Here is a 21332-nt window from a genome sequence, read left to right as displayed (position 1 = left end):
TGAATATACCTAGACATTGGCTGTATTAATTGTCACTAGCAAGATAGCTAAAAAGAAGAAAATTACTTTACAACATACTACCTGTCATCATACCCTAACATACTACCAGTCATTAAGCATTACCTGAGCAGTATATGTGATATTGCATTTGAAGTAGAAAAAAAGAATCAAAGAAAAAATAGTGCCAGTCTCGGCAATAAATACCATGCCTCATACAAAAGCCTTGTAACTTGTAGCGAATGCACATTTTCAAAGACTGCATGAATTTTATGCTATTTTTACTCCATAAGTGGTTACTTTTTATCATCAGATTTGAGGTCGGCGAATTTTCATTTTTGTAGTGTATTAGGTTTTTTTTTGTGTGTAGTTACTCATTTAGTTTTCAGTGCTTTATCCATAGATATTTCAATAGTTTTTGTGAAGCAAAGTTTTATCCTATGGAGAAATTACATATTTTGTGACTTCTTTATTTGAACTTTGGACTTTGATGAGTGAGGCCAAGTGCACAAAACTCGGTCCTCAACACATCTTGGGTATAAACTCAAAAAGCAGTGCACACTTCAAACTATTAAAAATTTTGATACTTTTGTTCCAAAAAAATTATTTAATGCGCTTCCATAGACAGAATATTTCGTTTCAACATTTATTTTCTGATTATTCTCTTCATCAAAATCTATATACAAGCGTCCCTCGTATAACACGGTATCAAATTTGCGATTATTATCACACGGTTTCGATATTACCTAATACGAAACTTGATTTTAAATACTACACGGTTTTGATGTAACAGGAATTTTAAAAGAAGGAATTTCATTTTTGTTCAATACATTGTTAAAAAATGTATGATAATAACTGTAATAAGTTTTTACTTTGTTTCTATGAAACTTTTACAAAAAAATTGTCTGTCTTCGGCTCAAAAGTTTGGTTTCTGTGTATAACAATAACTTTTAACTTTTAATTACATACTTTTTTTCTCATCAGTGTTTAAAAACAAAAAGATGAATATTATTTTGTTTCCAATGCATTGTAAGAAAATAACATTAGGATTCAACATAAGCTAAATTTGCCAAACGATAAATAAAAAATGTAGTCGAAACAAAATATGAAATAAAATAAATAGAATAATTATATTTATTTCATTTTACATTTTGTTTTGTTGTTGTTCCTCAGACAAACTTTATTGCTATAGAAAAACTCAGATTTTTTCCTTATAGAATGCATTTTGTTGTTAGTACAGAAAGTTGATAAAGTTTTTTCTTATTGTGCATAACAGTTTTAATTTGAGGTAAGTACCAAATAATTAAGTTTTATCGTTTATAACAACTCTTATTTTAAAATCAGTGGGTCTTTGTATGCTCTGGTAGCAAGTTTTCGTTTGTATGTTCTATTGAGCTGAAATTTCAGCTGTTATAAAATTTGCACCCTATGACTGGGTTTCGATATAACACGGTACACATTCCTTGATTTAAATTATTTTAAGGTGTTGTATAACACGGTACACATTCCTTGATTTAAATTATATCAAGGTCTTGTATGACACAGTTTCGATATAACACGGAACACGGTTTCGATACAACACAGTACACATTGACATGATTTATGATGTATACATGATTAATTAGTTTAAAAAATAAGTATAAATACTATTTATAAAAAAGTTTCGTATAACACGGTTTCAATACTACAGGGAACGAATTAACCATGTCATACGAGGGATACCCCTGTACATAGAAATTAACATAATTTTGCCTTACCACTGGACAAACATGATTTTTAAAGCTTTGACTAGCACTTTAGCAGTTGTTTTATTGTTAACTAAATAATCTAAAAGGAATCAGCAACTTCTATTTAAAAAGTAAGCAAGAAACAGTTTCTAAACTTGGAAAAATAAAGAATTTTTTCTCATTAAATCCAAACTCTTTGCTACAGTAGTTGTAAAATATGTGCCACATAGTTAGGAACATAAAATGGATTCAAATTGTGCAGGTAAACTATGACCTCACATTAATCATGCAGGTAATGTTGTGACTTGAATTATTGATTATGATTTAAAAACTTTAATGTGGTAGTGATATTTATCCTTAAATGTTATACAAAATGACAGATAAAACATGAGCTTGATGGCGCAATGTAACATATGTGGTTAAAAAAAATTAATGCGTATTTCAGTATAAAAATTTTTTTTCTAAATATGTTTTGTGCACTAAGAGATATTAAAAAGTTCGATAATATTTACTACTACTTAGAAAACAGACTTGGCTATACATTTTCCTCCAAAACTTCTTTTGATGAGGAAAAACCCTTAAAGTATTCAAAACCTCCTTCCACCTGTATTACATAACAAAAAAAGATAGTAATTACTGAGAAGTATAAAATGATTTATGCAGAATAAGTTGAAGCTGAGCTTTTTGGTGTTGTTGATCTTGTATTAGGTTGATGTTTAACAGAATCCTCGGAATGCCTTGAAGATGAATGCTGTTTGACTGAATCTACAGAATGCCGAGATAATGAATGAGACTGGTTAAGGCTGCTCATTGTTCCCATCTAAAAATAAATTCAACATTTAAAAAGGTCAAAAACATGCAAAAAATGAATTAACTCACTGGCGGTTTGACATACGAGCGGAATTTCACCTGGAAAAGGTCACCTTGGGAACATGGCTATCTGCTCGAAATGGTCAATACTTTTTATCTTGAAATTTCCTCCCCCTTTCGAAAGGAGATAAAAAGCACTTAATCCCTTTTGACCAGGACGTGCTGTCAAAGCTCAACCCCTTTCTTTTCAACGCGTGTCGCAGGGAAGAGTGGAACTCCTCCAGACATGCTGCCAAGGTCCGTCCCGCCCATTTCTCCCCTCAACACGTGTAGCAAACGAGTTGAATTCCTTTCAGCCAGTCGTGTTTTACTAATCACAACTTTCTGTAATATTTATGAAGTAATAATCTAGATTTTAAATCTCTGGAATTGCTATCTCCTACTACTGCTCTAAATTACTATTCACATATTTTATTATTGAATTTAAGTACTCATATTCAACATTTATAAAACAATATTTGGAACAAGTTATTTCAATGTGAAATAGCTAAATGCATTTAGTTATGATTGTAATGTTTTGCATAACCTGAAATGATACGTAATAATAAAAAGCAATAAAGGAATTCCCTCCCCCCTTCCGCGCAATAGCAATTCGTTGTTTCTCTTTTAACGCTGGGGGAAAAAAGCACTGCAAATTTATACATCTATGCATACTTTTTACATACTATGTTTGTATATGTATATTTTTTTCTTTATTTGTGCATTTTTATGTTTCGAATCTCGCCATATTTGAGACTAAGTGATCGTAATAGCGGTATACCTAGGCTTGCCTTATTTCCGAAATGTTCAACCAGGACCCCCCCCCCCCCCCCCCCCACCGTGGGTATTTCAAAAGGTACACACCCCGGCTGGTTTTCAGAGTGTTTTAGAAGGTAGTTTATTCTCAATGCTATGGATAAATGATTACTAATTATCAGCCTAAACCAGGAATAATAAATGATACATGACGCAAGCAGATACATTTAAACAATTTATTTTGTAAACGTTAATCTTTTGAAGTTACTTCAGCAAGAAATGAGGAATTGAATTTTGAACAATATTTACTTGTTTATTGCATTGGCTAGGACTTTTTTAGAAAGTCTTTTTTGTTTTAAATCTTTTTGTAAAATTCCTTACAAGCTAATCCGATAGTAATTTTACAGGTCATAAATTACAAATCTGTACCTCAGAGCTAAACTAACGTGATTCACATACGCTACTTTACAGGAGAGAAAAAAATATGTCATGTGAGTGCAATTTTCGAAAATATGTAAAATATCCGATATTTTCAATCAACGCAAACTAATGTCTTCAAAATAGTAAATGCATCCTCAAATCACTTTTTATTTATTATTATAATATGCAGACTTAAAATTAAGGTTTCTTTAATTATTCATATCTAATATTCCATTTTACATTTTAGTCAATTTTAATAGAGTTAATATAGCGTTAGCTGTTCTACTCATTTGTCTTCTGTTAGCTACTTTTACACAGTTATATGATTCAGAAAAAAACAATATGCAACAGTCAGGGGCACAGTCATAAGACATTTTCTTTTGTTCCAACCAATGGTTAACATTTAATTAGGTACTTTTAATATGCATTAAAATTGTTACATTACTAATAATTTTATGAATAAAAAAAATACATTAATTTGTTATATTAATGTGTAATAATACATCATAAAACTATAGTGCATAACTTTTTGGGTATTTTTAATAATAAATGAGCTATATTACTATGATTAATATAATTTTTATACTGAAAATACCGTAGTTGGAAAAATAAATATCGAAAATATCAAAATATCATGATATTTTCAGAACAAATATCGGATATATATCGGCGAACCCTAGCAGTAATAAACAGAAAATTCAAATTTTTGGACTTACGTCAGTCTGACTACGAGGTACAGAAATGAAAAATTTATTATTTTAAATAATCCTTCACGGTTAATTATTTTTATATTTTTTTGGTCATCTGTAATGAAACTTATATTTTACCGAGACGTGAAGTAAACTGGCCGGGACACTGGATTTTTGAATGAAAATCGGGACTGTCTAGGATCCCGTTTGAAAATCGGAAAACAAATACTTTATCCAACATTCACTGAGTTATGGCGTATTTAACAAAGCTATTATTAAAGAAACACTGACAATCACATGGGATCTAGTATGGGGCGCCTCGATGAGAGGTCTCAGAAGGACAGTGTAACCTCCCCAAAAAATTCTCATTTGAAAAATGTGGAAACACTATTGCAACATTGAGATTCTTCTTTCAAATTTTAAAAATTGTTTTTAATGATGCATAATGTTGCTTCTCATTAGATGTTATGTAAGTGTGATATAATGTGCATGCTCATGTTTATCATTTGGAAAAAGTAGAACTTCATTCGAAAATTTGAGAATCCACCTCCCCCCCCCCCTCTCTCATTTTATTTCGGAGTGCCCCTGCTAGTAGTTAAGACCTAAGTGACCGAGCTAGGTATCAAATCAAAGTTATGAAAACACAATTAAAGCAAAAAATAGTAAACAACGAAATACTTTTAAATTATAGTGGTAAAAAAAAAGTCGCAGCAAAAAAGTTGTTAAAATGATTTTACGAATTTTCATCCCCGTAAAAGGTTTATTAATTAGTATGAGGCATGAATTATGATGATTTTTCTATAAAAATCAAGGTTTTATAATTATTTTTGCTTAAGTTGTTCCAAGGAATTGAAAGATCATATGACTTGTATCAAGCAATCGCACAGATTAAATAGTGATTTGAGATAAATATCAGGCTTTGGGCAAATTGAGATCAATGAAAACTCTGGATTTGTTGCTTAATAAAGTACAAATAGTTAAGCTCTGCTGAATTTTTATTTTAATTATAAAACGGTTTAAACTTTTATTTATTTTTCTCTATTTATTATTTTTCCTTTTTTTACATAAAAGAATAGTTATAAATTCTCACGTAACTATTTCCCCATTTCCATCTTCCTACAAAATACTGTAGATCTTAAGCAACTCCACAGAAATTTCCTTTACTAAGAGTCAGGTCCCATTCTTCTGAATTTCTTCCCCCTCTCAATGAAAAAAATTCTGAGGCTCTTTATTTTTTACTGAAAAGAAAAAGCTACAAACGATTCAATTTTTGATTTTTTTTTGAAAACTATTCATTTTTATATACTTTTCCATTTTTAATAACAATAAAAAAATATTATTATTGTTCTTTGCTAACAACTGAAGTTTTTTTTTTTTTTTTTTTTTTTTTGTATAAATGTTAACACAATAGCTGCCTGGTGTTGTGCAAAATTTTTGCTATTACTATTTATTGTTTATTTAGTTTTTTTTTACTTATACAGAATTGAAATTGTATGCTAAGAGATAAATGTTTGTTTTTCTTTGTGATTAAAATAATTATAAGCTGAAGTATTAGACAGAATCGGTGAATTTAAAATGTTTCTGATATTAATGATTGAAATTTGCGACCAAAACCCAAAACCAATCAGTTAGAGTAAATAAATTTGAAAAAATATCCCTTTTTTTATATTTTTTATAATGTGTTTTGAGTACAACATCTGCCTAAATGTGCGTAAAACGCGACGTAAGTGCACATAAAAGTTGAAAATTGATCTTTTACGCGTACTCTTTGGTTTTCTTTAAAGCATTGTGATTTTATAACACTTAAAGTTCCTAAATTATATGTTAGTAGCGAATAAAGCCGTAGCTATAAATTTATTTCCAAAAGGATACTTAGTTTGTTTTCGTTCAATTTGAAATCTCACGGCTTTTATTTATTAATTTATTTGAAATGTAATTGAATGTCATTGTCGTCAATTAAATTATGTTGCATCCATTTACAGCACAATCATTAATTAAATGTAAATTTTAAGCTTAGAAGAAAGAGAAGTGGATATTTCATTCTTGGAATCAAGTTTTGCTTTTAGCAGATGCTTACAATACATAGCAAGGAGGTTTGCTTAGAAATCTTTGCGTTGATAAGAAGGATGCACTGAACCTTGAAACCCCAACCTGATGAAAGGGTATTGTTTGCATGTGTGAATACAGAAGGTGGGCCCCTGCGCTCCGGGGTGCCGCTCTCAGGAGAGGGGAAAGGAAACGCAGGATTCTACGCCTTGGACCGTTTGACAACGAAAATTTAGTGTCAGAAAAATACGTGTAAAACGCTAGCGACGTGATCTTGCTACGGCGTGATAAGACGTGCAAAACCGCCGGTAAGTTAAATAGAAGAATTCAATAGGACAAAAATAATAAATTTAAAAATAATTTGAAACAAAACCAGCTTGAAAATATAAAATTGGTCTCGCTCAAATTTTACTTTTTAAGTAATTTAAAGAAAAAATGACAAAAAGACATTGGCGAAGAAATTCAACATTTTCTGCTTGACTAATGACTGAACACTAAATAATACCTTGTGCGCTTATTTCCATTACCTAAATGCAGCAGTTTTCCGACATTAACTACCATACCACACTTATTTGTCCAATTAATAATAAATCTTCTTGCAGCTGTTTTACTTGTTCTTCATTTTCTGAACTGCCCTCATAACTACGACATCATCAGCAAAACAATTCATGATTACAGAAATATTTTCATGAATATCATTCACGAAATAAACAAAAGGGACCTTAAAACTGATCCTTGAGGAGCCCCACTTAAAATGTCCCTCCATTTAGACTGAATTCCCCTCACAACCACAATTGTTTCTTTCCAAGTCAGCCAATTTCTAATCAAAATTGAAAATTTTCCTCCTGTTCCTATATCAGCTAGTTATCAGAGCAACATGCGGTACCTTATCGAAAGCTTTCTGAAAATCAATATAAACAACATCTACACCCTATTTGTTCTTAAAGCCATGGTAACTTTGTCATAAAAATGCAATAAATTAGTACCACACAGTTTTAGTTTCCTGAAACTATGCTACAAACTAGTTAACAGACTATTAGTCTCTTAGAAATTTACAATCTTGTTATTGATCAAAGCTTTAAAATTTTATAAACATCTGAAGTCAGACTGCAGGTCTATAATTTCTTGCATTATCTTTAGACCTTTTCTTGAAAAGCAGTGTTATGTAAGCTAACTTCCAGTTTTCTGGCACTGTCACCGAGTTATAAGAAGCATTGAAAATATTTAAAATAACATCCACTAATTCCTCTGCGCATTCAACTAAAACCTTCGGATAAAGATTTTCAGGTCATAGAACTTTAGCCTGCTTTATTTATTCTTTTTTTTAATGAAATATCCTCCCTAGAAAACACAAAATTCTCAAGCCATTTCAGAATGAAAAGAACAAAGCCTGCTTAAAAAAAATAAGAACATCATAAATGAAAATGTTTTCTCAAATTTTTGCAAATATATCTTAAAAATTTAAATGGAATAAAATTGAATATGTATAGTGTCTATATTTTGAAATAACCATTTCTTTTATCAATGAAATTACACTTGAAAAACATTAAATGGGCAAAGCATTAACTTTAAAGTAGTTATAATATAGATAATGTTAAAATAAATGGTGTTTGAAACAAAAGTGTCTATAGAACTTCCATGAATGAATTTTTAAAAAGAATATCATAAAAGCGGGCTACTTCGGCCCTAGGGTCCTTCTTTGGCCAAAACTAAGAAAAAGATTCAACCCTCTCTGCTAACCTTCAGGAAGCAATTTTAATTAATTTCGAGAGTATCCGTTAGAGAGCAGCCCCAAGCACTCAGTAATGCATACCAAGCACTTTGATAGCTCTCCACAAGAAGCAACACTAGTGGTTCTGCGTTCCTTGTGCTAAAATGTGTTTTGATAACCTCTCAAACTTTTACATGTAGAAGAAGTTCTACATCAGCTAAGAGTTAGTTAAGTACCTATTTATGAACACTAGTTAATACTTTATGTAGTAGTATAGTTGTACTTTTCATTTCTGATAAGGGATTTGGTTAAAAATTTCACAACAACATATCTTACTAACCTAAATATTGCAACCTACTTTCGCCCAGCATAAAAACTTGAAAACTCCGTCAGAGTTTTGGGGAAGAAATGAAAAGATAAAAGAGTAATTTCTAAACAGGAAAAACACAAGAATAAATGTGTAATTCTCAGCAATGGATAAGAGATTACAGACTCAATTCATCAGGGCTCAGTTACATGACTTTTATTATGGAAGATGAAGAGGAACAAAAAGTTGTAGGAGGTTTAGAAAAATTTGACTCAGTTGCACCTACTTCCTGCAAGTTTTGTTAACTTGTTAGAAAGTTTACAGAATTTTTGTTGTAGAATGGAATTGGCTGAGGTCCTGAGGGATAGCTGCTGATGTGGGACAAGAAGGAGCTAATGTGGAGAGCATGGAACGCACCTCAGTAAGTTTTGGAAGTGACTGACAGTTTAAGATTTTTTGTTTTATGAATTGTGTTCTGTTAATAAAATTATTTATCCTCAAAAAGTTATGAAAGGATGACTGTTCGCTGTTGGCAATTTCCCAGACAGTAAGTAGGTATGCACACACATTTTTTAAAGAGTTTGAATCCTTAATGTGTGACTCAAACTTCTTTTAAAATGTATTTTTCTTTCAAATAATAGTTCTTCGTATAAACACATGTTTTTCTTTGACTCTAATTAGCTCTACAATGATTTTAAATGGGGAAAATCACTTCGGGCAAAAGTAACCCAAAGGCAAGGCTAACCTTGGCCCAAATAAAAAACAATTATAAAGGGAAATAATACTTGGAAATAAAATGATCATTGTTCAAAAATTAAATTAAGAGAACTCTAGAAGTGAAACAAACTTTCCACAGTTTGGAAACATAAATAGTTACAAAATTATTGAGAACAGATGAGAAAAATTTCAAAATGTGAGCCAAAGTAGCTCGAGTTCAGGGTATGTAAGTCATTGGAATTGTCAGCATTCCCCTGCTGCAACGTTTGTGATTAGAATTGTGTTTTGTCAGACAATGTTCCATACCTATTTGATGGAGAAAAATTTAGCAATTTCACAGGCCAAGGCAACATTTCGATACTCTGTGCAACATGTTTGATAACAACTGCAGTAAGAGACTAAGCATTATGTTCGAAAATTCTCAATGGGGAATAGTAACTAAAAATGACAACTCAACCAACGTATTTATTACCAATCTGATGCAAATTTCCTGCTCACTGCCTTACAATAACCATGTAGATGTCACCAGACGGCAGAGGAAAAGAGGATGTTGACAACCTATAATAGCTGCACATGCAATGTGAAATGCCTCACACTAGTTTTAGCATAACTTGTTTTTCCTTTTTTACATGAACCTAGCCAACTAACTGTTAAACATGATATTGATCAAGTCTCATTGGCATGTAACAGTTTTCTCTTGTTTTGGTAGTTTGGATAGTATTGAAAGCGTTCCTGGTGCCATGTTCACCATATCAAAGCTATTGGTATATGTTGACTGTACACACATCACAAAGTTTCCTCTTCTCTTACTTTCACTTACTTTCTATCATGTTTGTTGAACCACATTGCAGCATGTCTTTTAGTTATGCAATCAAAATATAAAATTTGCCCACACTAAAATCGAGTATTTCATTCAAAACAGAAAAAGCATTTACCTTTAATTTAGCCATATCTTCAAGCCTCGTGATATCAGCAAGTTCTTGATAATTTGATAAAACAATGAACCACACAAAAACCTGAAATACAATTATAATAATAACTATAACCATTCAAAAATGCAAATCTTTATGGGTTTTATACAAACTTTTGTTAAGAAACCAATTAAACAGAAAAAATCCTAATATAAAAATTTTGTTTTTTGAGGTTCAAGGTAAACTTATTAAGAAATAGGATAAAGTTATATTGCTTTTCATACAAAATTAAAGTCAATGAACAATAGGCCCTAGAAACAGATATATCTGCAGAGGACATAGAATTGTTCGGAACTTGCTTACTGAAGCAGTCAATCTCTTTAAAGAATAAAAATAATGTTAAAATTGCAAATAAATATAGTAATGTGCAGTTTTAACATTATGTTTTTAACTTATGGAACCAAGGAAAGCATTTCATTTGCAAGTAGTTTTTCATTTTTAAATTCTACAAAAATAATAATCCTTCACAATCTACTTGTTTGATTACTTTCAAGGAGCATGATGTATTGAGAAAACGAAGTGCAATTTAGGCCAATGTAGACCAAGAATATTTTCAAACAATAACTGAGAACATTTAAATAAAAAATGGCTGTATGTGAGTGGATGTGCATGGTCCTTATACAAATAAATTTTATGAGAGATGTTTGCCAATTTGGCACAGAGGTATTTTGAACCTCGGAAATTCACATAGGGGAGTTTTTAGAATTTTAAAAAATACCAAAGAGGTGATTTAAATTTTATGTCATATTGCACATGCTGCTGTCTGTTAGCTAGTTAGGAAGGATTATATTGTGGAGAAAAGCAATAATAAGGTTATATTGGACATTACCAAATTTGGCACCTTTGATGATCAGGAGTTGACATAAAGGGTTTTTGAAACTTTTAAAAAATCTGAGTCCCAAATTGATATTTTAAATCATAAAATTGCTCTTTTCTGGGAAATTTTACACAATTTTTTTTTTCTTTTACTTAAGTCTGATTGCTAAAACAACTTTTATTATTGAGGTCGACCGTGCAATACAGCTAGTCATTACATAAAAATAAAGCAAGAGTATAAAAGGAAACTAACTACAACTAGCATCAAAAACTAACGTAAGCAGTCAATTAAGAAAACCTGTATGTATAAGCAGTGCACTAAGGTAACAGTTTTAATTACAATATTCATTATCATAAAACAAATTACTTGCAGATATATGTGCTCAACATATGTGCTTTCACAAATATTGAGAGAATTTCATGAAATGATTACTTAAGTGGAAAAATGACTGCAAAAAATTACTGTCATTTTTCTTCTTAATAACGCTGTATACATACAGCATATCCCTGTTTAAAGTACAAAACCTCTATTTTTGCTAACATTAGTCCTAGATGCATAATTCCAGTTTCAAAAATGGTCCAAATAAGCTGCAGAGTAAATAAATTAAAAGTTTGAACCAAAAAGGAAAATCAGTGAAAAAATACTAAATCAAACTTTTTATACAGACTCTAGGTCCCCTAACTTATAATAACTGAAACAATCTTTATTTAAAAATAATTCCAATTGAAAAAAAATTGAAACATTTGTGATCAAAACACAAGGAGGTATTGGAGTTCAAAATTTTACGGGACCAGGCAGAAGATGAGATTGGAACTTATTGCCCTGTCAGAAGAATGACAGGTTGTTGAAGGAGAAACACAAATGTTTATATTACTCATCACTATTGAAAAATAAATGCAACTGATACATAAAAACATACTGCAAAAGATTGTTTTATTTGAAAAATATACTCTATTCAAAGGTATTACTTGAAACTCTTGTTAGCCGCATTTTCATCCAACAGTGTTATTGATTGAGAGCCTAAATGATGTAAGTCACAAAACAGTTTCACATCATGATCAATATTTGTCATACTAATGTCAAGCTTTTTCTGTTGGAATTATTTTTCAATGGAGATTATTTCCTTTATAAGTTAGAAGTTCTTGGATCAACATAAAAAGTTACATTTCCTATTGTTACAAATCCTGTAAATAGTAATTATTGTAGTAACGTAACCTGTAAATAATTTCCCGTAATGAATATACAACCCCTTAACATATGGCTAAAGTATACAACCCCCTATTCTTTTTATTTTCATTGATAAAATTTGATAACGGTCTACGCATTTCTCGAAGCAGAAAGAATGTTCTAGAAAATTCTTGGATGTTTATAAAAGCCGTTAGCGATGGATAAACGGGGAGTTTCGATTCAGATTTCGAACTGAGAAGATTTTTGCTCTGTTTATAGCGAGGCATTTCGCTGTGTTGTTTTCGTATTTGGAAGTAAATACGTGTGTAACCGTTGAGTTTACGGTGTTGTGTGATAATTGCTTAATTGCTGATGAATAATTTAGCAGTTGTTGAAGATCTTTCCTGTACATAGTGTAAATAAATTTCCTGTGTTTTTATCAAGAACTGTGTCTTCATTTCAAGAAAGTGGAAGTCGCACCGAATCCGCTACAATTGGCGCCCAACGTGGGGCTTCTTCTGGACTTTCTTGGAGTAAGTGTGACTTTGGACATTTTTTCATAAAGACTGTTTGAATTTATAGACTTTGTTTTTATGGTGATTACTCGCGCAATGGATAACCAATTAAAACAACTTCTGGAAGCAATTAATGCTGCGAAAAGTGACTTGGCTGAAAGTTTGGCGGCTAATCAAGAGCAATTAAAAAATGATATGGCGGCTAATCAAGAACAATTAAAAAGTGATTTGACTGCAAGTTTTACTGCAAATCAAGAACAATTAAAAAATGACATTGCGGCTAATCAAGAACAATTGAAAAATGAATTAGCGACTAACCAAGAACTGTTAAATAGTGATTTAACTGCTAAAATTACTACAAGTCACGATGAAATGAAAAGTGACCTAACGTCGATGAAAACCATGATGGAGAATCAACTAACCGCAATGGGAGATAAAGTCGATGCTCTGGAAGAAAAATTTGATACTGTGGAAGAGCGCATCGCCAATATGGAAAATAAGTTGGAAGAAGAGGACAAGAAATTGACTTCATTTAAGGAAGAAATAATTAAGGACGTGGAAAGGAGATTGGCGACCGCGGAAAGCAGCTCTGTACAGTTTGGCGCTCCCACATCGGTTGCTCGACCGTCCATTAAACTTGCCACATTTGATGGGAAAACTTCGTGGCAGGTTTACAAAACTCAATTCATGATAGTAGCGGAAGCGAACGGATGGGACTCTGCTACCAAGGCCTGCCATCTTGCAGCATCCCTGAGAGGTGACGCAGCGGACATTCTTCAGACCCTTCCGGACAGCCAGCGCCTGGATTTCGCCGCCCTCACGTCTGCGTTGGAGCTTCGCTTCGGTGAGAAGTGCCAGAAAGACTTCAGCCGACTCCAGTTGAAGTCCCGTTTCCAGAAAACCGGGGAAACCCTGCAAGAGCTAGCGGCGGATGTCGAGAGATTGTCTCATCTTGCTTTTTGCGACTGTCCTGCGGATGTTCGGGACAACCTGGCACTCAACTACTACATCGACGGGGTTCGAGATCCGGAAATCCAGAAAGCTCTACGGATGGCGGATGTCAAAGACCTGAGTTCTGCTGTTGTGTATGCGATGAAGTTGGAGGCCGCCCAGCAAGCAACCCGCAAAGATCGCCATTCAGTCCGCGGCGTGAAAACTGATGAGTCTGATCCGGTTTCGTCACGCTTTGCTGAACTGGAAAAGCAAATAAAAGAAATTGCAGGAATCCTCAAAAGGACTTCGGCTCCCAAGTACCAAAATGGACAGTCACTTAAGTGTTGGAAATGTGGCGGCGAGGGTCACTTACGAAGAAACTGTGAAGCTCGCCAAGAAACCAGAGGGAAGAGCACGTCTCCCTCCCAGGTCCAGGAAAACTAAGCCATGGCAATCTCGCGGGGCGGAGGTCGCCAAATTGGAATGAGCCCCATCTTAAAGATTTCCAGATTTCATCGACGAGTGGCGGCAGTAATGGACTGTTTGTTTACGCATACGTGAACGGGTTTCCCTGCGAACTGATTATTGACACTGGAGCCAATGTTACAATCATTAGAACAGATGTGGCTCGTCAATTTGGACTCAACATTCTATGGACGCCGCCCTGTGTTACTCTCCAAACTGTGACAGGTGACAAGATCGAGATTGAAGGTAAAGTAAACTTAGAAATTGTGTTTGGAAATGCCACTTACCATCATACGGCATTCGTTGCTGCTATCACGGACCCCTTCATTCTCGGATTGGACTTTTTAAAGAAGTATGACTTCAACCTCGACTTCAAGACTAATGAGCTGCACTCGATGAGAGAAGACATAGCCGCTTTCCCCGCAGAAAGTGATGTAAAATCCGCTCATCAAATAATAGCCCAAACAGATTTATCGATTCCCTCAAGGTCAGAATCATTAATACCTGGCTCCCTTGAAGAAAGCAATAGTTTTCGATTTGGACTCATTGAATCCCCCAACTTAAGCAATAACCCAAAAGGAGTGCTGGTAGCATCTACGCTTGTGGACCTTTCTAAAGATGTAATTCCTGTGCGAGTCGTCAACGTGAGTGAAAGGCCAAGGAATATCCGGAAAGGTGAAGTGTTGGCAACTTGTACTCCAGTAAACTGCATCATTAGAAGAATCAATTCCCCCGAGACTGTGTCTTCTGAGTCCTTGAAATCGAGGTTAATTGGGAGTGCGCCATTGTCGAAAGATCAAAGAACTGCTGCGGAACAATTGGTGGACGATTTCAAGCATCTGTTTTCATCTACATCGGAGGATGTTGGCCGTACGAATTTAACGCAGCATAGGATCTACACTGGAGAACACCCCCCTATTAAACAGCATCCAAGACGACTACCGTTCGCCAAGAAGGAAGAGGTTGAGACCCTCCTGAAAGAGATGCAGGAGAATGATGTCATCGAACCCTCGTCCAGTCCTTGGGCCTCTCCCATCGTCTTGGTCCGAAAGAAAGATGGCTCCACTAGATTTTGTGTCGATTACCGGCGGCTGAATGAAATCACCAAGAAAGACAGTTACCCTCTTCCACGGATAGACGACACCTTGGACACTCTTTCCGGACACAAGTGGTTTTCTACTCTGGACTTGAAGAGCGGCTACTGGCAGGTTGAGATACACCCTGATGACCGAGAGAAGACAGCGTTTACAACTGGACAAGGCTTATGGCAGTTTAAAGTGATGCCCTTCGGCCTCTGCAATGCACCAGCTACGTTCGAGCGTCTTATGGAGACAGTGTTAAGAGGACTTTCCTACGAATCCTGTCTGGTCTACTTAGACGATATCATCATCGTGGGACGCAGTTTCGAAGAACATCTGGCAAATCTTAGGAAGGTGCTGCAGAAGCTTAAGGAAGCCAATCTGAAGTTAAGCCCGTCCAAATGTAATTTGTTCCGCCGGGAAGTGAACTACCTTGGTCACATCATCTCTTCGAAGGGTGTACAAACCGATCCAGAAAAGGTATCCGCGGTCAAGGGTTGGAGTCGTCCCGAAAATATCCATCAGCTGCGAAGTTTCCTGGGGCTCTGCACGTACTACAGGAAGTTTGTAAAGGGTTTTTCCAACATTGCACGACCTTTGCATAAGCTGACGGAGAGCAAGCAAAAGTTTGAATGGTCCAAAGAATGCGAAGATGCATTTCTACGACTGAAGGAGGCTTTAACATCAACGCCTATCCTCGCCTATCCTCAGCCTGAAAAATCCTTCATCCTAGACACTGATGCGAGCAACGAGGGCATCGGAGCTGTTTTATCCCAAGAAATTGACGGAAATGAACATGTCATCGCTTACTGGAGCAAATGCTTATCAAAGTCGGAGCGAAATTACTGCGTCACCAGAAAGGAGTTACTGGCCATAGTGAAAGCTGTAGAACACTTCCATCATTACCTCTACGGCCGAAAATTTCTGCTTCGGACAGATCATGCCTCATTAACTTGGCTTTTGAACTTCAAAAATCCTGAAGGCCAGATAGCCAGATGGATACAGCGGCTCCAGGAATATGACATGGAGATCAAGCATCGAAAAGGGTTATCTCACGGTAATGCTGACGCTTTATCGAGGAGACCCTGTCCTGAGAACTGCCACTATTGTTCCCGAATGGAGAAACAGTATGGAACGACTAGCCCTACCGCCTATCAGGTGACAGTGACTCCAACATCATCAGAACCTGATCCATGGAGTGATGACCAAGTTCGAAAAGATCAACTTGAAGACCCCGACATAAAACCAATTTTAGAGTTCATGGAAAGTGACAGTCGACGCCCTAGCTGGCAGGACGTTTCCATCTTCAGTCCTGCAACAAAAAGATACTGGGCTTTATGGAACTCACTCCATTTACGGAACGGCGTGCTACACCGGAAATGGGAATCTGACGACGGTAAAACATCTAGGTGGCAGTTACTACTTCCCCGATCAAGGATTTCAGATGTTTTGAAAGAAATACATAGTAATGCGACTGGAGGACATTTTGGTGTCTTGAAAACCCTCAATAAAGTTCGGGAGCGCTTCTTCTGGAGCAAGGCGAAGGATGACGTGGAGAAGTGGTGCCATTCTTGTGACGCCTGTGCTGCTCGTAAAGGACCGAAGAAGAGAAGCAGAGGGAAGCTACATCTGTACAACGTTGGAGCTCCTTTCGAACGAATTGGGATCGACATCCTGGGTCCTCTACCAAGAACTGCTGATGGGAACAAATACATTCTTGTTTCCATCGACTACTTCACCAAATGGCCGGAAGCATAACCCATTCCAGATCAAGAGGCTACCACCGTAGCAGAGACTCTAGTCCAACATTGGATCTCGAGATATGGAACACCTTTGCAGATTCATTCCGATCAAGGGAGGAATTTCATCTCTGCTGTGTTTAAGGGCCTATGTCAAATTCTCGGAATTGAGAAAACTAGGACAACACCACTACACCCACAATCGGACGGCATGGTGGAGAGATTTAACCGCACAATCCTGAACAATCTCTCACTTATGGTATCCAGAAATCAACAGGATTGGGACAAGAAGCTACCTTTGTTCCTGCTGGCCTACCGCAGTGCTGTCCACGAGACTACCGGATATGCCCCATCTCAGATGCTCTTCGGACGAGAGCTTCGGCTACCTTGTGATCTCGTCTTCGGTCGTCCTCCGGATGCGCCTTCATCGCCTGAGGAGTACATCCAGGATCTCCAGGCCCGGTTGGAAGACGTTCATAACTTTGCACGAGAGCGAATCAACATCGCGGCGGAGAAGATGAAGACCCGATACGACACAAGGTCTACTGGACATGAATTCAACGAAGGCGACAAGGTTTGGTTATGGAATCCCATCCGACGGAAAGGTCTTTCACCCAAATTGCAGTCGCATTGGGATGGACCCTACAAAGTCGTTAACCGACTAAATGACGTCGTAGTGAGGATCCAAAAATCACCTAATGCAAAACCTAGGGTTGTACATTATGATCGGTTAGCCCCATACTATGGCCATAGTTCATGAGTATTACGTAAACAACCATGGTTGATAACATAAAAGTTGTAGATAATTTTTGCTTTTAATGTTTAGTAATATTTCTTGTTATTATTGTGTTTTCTGTATCTGTTAGTTATTATTTAATGTGTGTATTTGTGAACATGTGATAGGAGTTTGGCACCCTTTCTGGGGATTGTACTGCCCGGGACGTGCAGTCCTTAGGAAGGGGGCAATGTTACAAATCCTGTAAATAGTAATTATTGTAGTAACGTAACCTGTAAATAATTTCCCGTAATGAATATACAACCCCTTAACATATGGCTAAAGTATACAACCCCCTATTCTTTTTATTTTCATTGATAAAATTTGATAACGGTCTACGCATTTCTCGAAGCAGAAAGAATGTTGTAGAAAATTCTTGGATGTTTATAAAAGCCGTTAGCGATGGATAAACGGGGAGTTTCGATTCAGATTTCGAACTGAGAAGATTTTTGCTCTGTTTATAGCGAGGCATTTCGCTGTGTTGTTTTCGTATTTGGAAGTAAATACGTGTGTAACCGTTGAGTTTACGGTGTTGTGTGATAATTGCTTAATTGCTGATGAATAATTTAGCAGTTGTTGAAGATCTTTCCTGTACATAGTGTAAATAAATTTCCTGTGTTTTTATCAAGAACTGTGTCTTCATTTCAAGAAAGTGGAAGTCGCACCGAATCCGCTACACTATGTTTTCACTATAGTCTGGGCGCCAAATGCTCAAAAATAGGGTAACCCTGTTTTGAGGTATGAATAAAAATTTTTCACTGTTTTTGAATGCTTATGTTGTGTAGATTTTATATCCGGTTGTTGCCACTCTGCCGGATTTGAGCAATTTGAGTAATTCAAGATGGCGCTCAAAAAGGTGAAAATTTAGTTTTGGAGCGATTTTATCATGTGATATCTCTTTTTATATGTTTTTTAGGTCGAGGAATCAGAATACAACGTCATTTTTGGTGAAAAATGCATGCAAGCATGTTGACTTAAAGCTTTATTGAATCAAGTTGACAAAAATGTATTGTAATGCTTTGAATAAGAAACCAAGAAACTATGTTTCAAATGTTAACATTAAGGATTAGTTTCTAAAGCAGCAGTTTAAAAGATAGTACTGAAGTTGATATGAAACAGATATATATGATATCATTACCTGAGCTCAAGGTTACATAGTTGTAAAGTACAAATCAAGCTAAAATTCTTCTTCAGAGTCTCTTTCATTTACAATGCGAGCTATATTGGCTTTTGGATTTCAGCACCTTTTCCCTTCATGTAAGCATTGACACATTATACTACATGAAATATTATTTGCTCTACAGCTACATCTCATAGTTATGCAGGATTGTTCAGATCGGCAGGAACACTTCGTCATTGCTATAATGTGGTCTGGAGCAATTGGAGTATTTTATGGAATGGTAATGGGGGGGAAAAACTCTTTGTTGAATTCACCTTTTTGCCAACCAAATGATGTTGGATCTGGGTGAAGAAATAATAGACTGTTTGCAGATAACCACAAAATAGTTTGAAAGTCAGCCCGTTTTACATTTTCGGCAAAGCAGTCCCTATTGGGTGGTAATAAAGCAAATGAAGTAGCTCGTAGCTGTGCTTGACCAATTTTTTTTTACCCAAAGAGAAATTCTTACTTGTGTCATATTAGTAGCACCTTCAACACCATAACAAGAAGCAATAAATGCTGTGCATTCTTTAATTACCTCTGTCATACAACTCTCTTCATGGCCCGATTTTCGTAACTGTTTACCAGCCTGAAGACACTTTAGAACTATTTTCTTTCCTATCCCACAGAATGGAGCTACAGAATCACAGCCAGACAAGGCATGAGCAGCCGGCAAACTTAAAATTATATCCTTGTATTTTGAAACTGTTTCTTTGATGTCTACTGATGCCCTTCCTGATTTTAACGATACAATACAGACTTCATTTTTCATACCTAGTCGATGGTAGAAGTATAACAGTAACACAAATACATCAGTGTCGTCACATTTAACATGAACAGTTTAATTTTCTTTCATTTTAGTTTCAGATGCTAGCTGCTGGATCATTATAATGTCTGCTTCTTCGTGTTTTGTTTTTAAATCAGTTCTCTGACTGAGGTTGCCCCTATGTACTTGAAATGGCTTAGTATTTTGTCCAGTAACAACCAAACGGTTCTTAAATGGGACATTACAAACATTTGTAGAAATGAAGTTACATAAAAGCTGCATATCAATTGGCGCTTGGAGTCGTAATTGGACAGCGTTATATTTTGTGGGAGAAGTGGTGTCGTTTCAGTTAGCACAAACTTCCTTGATACTTTCCTCCCACGACTGGCTCTTGTTGCACTTTTGATGCTGTAGTCATAGTATCTGTCAAATACCAGGTGGACATGAGCGTCTTTCAACATGTCAGTGATGTTTTCAAGGAAATTTTTCAGGAAATCATACACAGACTCTCCTATAGGCCAATGCACAACCCACAGTAAAGTACATCTGTCAACGATTATTAGTGTCGGTGGCTTACATCTTCTATTAGATTGCGACATACTCATAATGTTCGTTAAAGTAGACATACCAACAACCTCTCTCATGTTTCCATCGTCTTTAAACATATATGGAGGAACAGAACAAAGTTCGTATTTTAAGACAACAGTCATTTTTATATCTCTGTATGCTTTGAGAGCAATGATTTTGGAATAAAAAAGAGAAACGTCCATCTGTAACGCGATTGGAATTTTGCCACTCTTTATCCTCATCCATGCGTACAACAATTTTTTTTTTTTTTTTGACTGACATGAAATCCACTTGGGAGACTTTCTTGAAAATTATGTATTGCTATCTTAGCCATTTCATAAGCTTTGTCCACATTAACTGATTTAGCTGCTACAATTTTTCCAGATACAATGTTTACCAATCCTTGAGAATGCTCTGATGGATTTAAAGGCTGTATACACAATTCCAGTTTTTTCCTTAACTTCTCCCTATGTACAACATCACGACTGATTATTCTGTTACTTTCTTCTTTGTGTAAAGGCAATTTGTCAGAACCCTTTTGTTCCCTCAATTCAACCCTTGAAAATCCGAAATTAGAACAGTCTATGAATTTCCCCGTTAACTTTCTTCATTATCTTAGAATCGATTTCAGACAATATATGTATAAATTTTGAATTCTGTAAAATGCAAAACATTTTCCATTGAGAAAAAGTTTCAAATTATCAAATATATTGAAGATGGCTGCAGTCAGTCAGAAACTATGCAACGAAATACTGATTTGGTTATAGTAAACCATCTGTTTTAGTGGACTAACTGCTGGGTGCACACATGGCCGTCGGAAGGGATGGGCGAGCGCGGCGATGCCCCCGGGCACTAAAATATGAGAAGAGGCCGTAAACTAAATTTTTGATGCATTGTAATTTAGTTTCTAAAATATTAGTATCATTATTATTTGTTTTTAATCAAAAATAATTTTGAAATCCTCAAACATTAGATTTGCTTTCGTAAGATACACACACATTTAAGATTACTTGTTCAACTATGTTTAAAAATTAAGTTATGATAACGTTTGGTGCTTTTCTATCACACGATTACAAGCCCTAAACAGCTTGTTAATGCGATTTTCGGGGTTTTAAAAGAAGGCCTTTAAATGTTCATCTTACTCTATAAAAAAGTGTTTG

General features: G+C 35.4%; 1 protein-coding gene across 1 annotated transcript in view; it reads right to left on the bottom strand.

Annotated features, from left to right (window-relative positions):
- Positions 1-2379: 2379 nt before the first annotated feature.
- LOC129218773 (uncharacterized) overlaps positions 2380-21332 on the bottom strand; it is a 167994-nt gene continuing 149041 nt past the window's right edge. The window contains exons 6-7 of the mRNA XM_054853096.1: positions 10155-10235; positions 2380-2544 (exon numbers count right to left, since the gene is read on the bottom strand). Coding sequence (XP_054709071.1) covers positions 2380-2544; positions 10155-10235 — 246 coding nt within the window. The remainder of the gene's footprint in view (positions 2545-10154; positions 10236-21332) is intronic.

The sequence above is a fragment of the Uloborus diversus genome, chromosome 3 (assembly GCF_026930045.1).
Source record: "Uloborus diversus isolate 005 chromosome 3, Udiv.v.3.1, whole genome shotgun sequence".
Lineage (NCBI taxonomy): Eukaryota > Metazoa > Arthropoda > Arachnida > Araneae > Uloboridae > Uloborus > Uloborus diversus.
The sequence above is the reverse complement of the archived record's forward strand: the minus strand, read 5'-3'. Positions and strand labels throughout refer to the sequence as shown.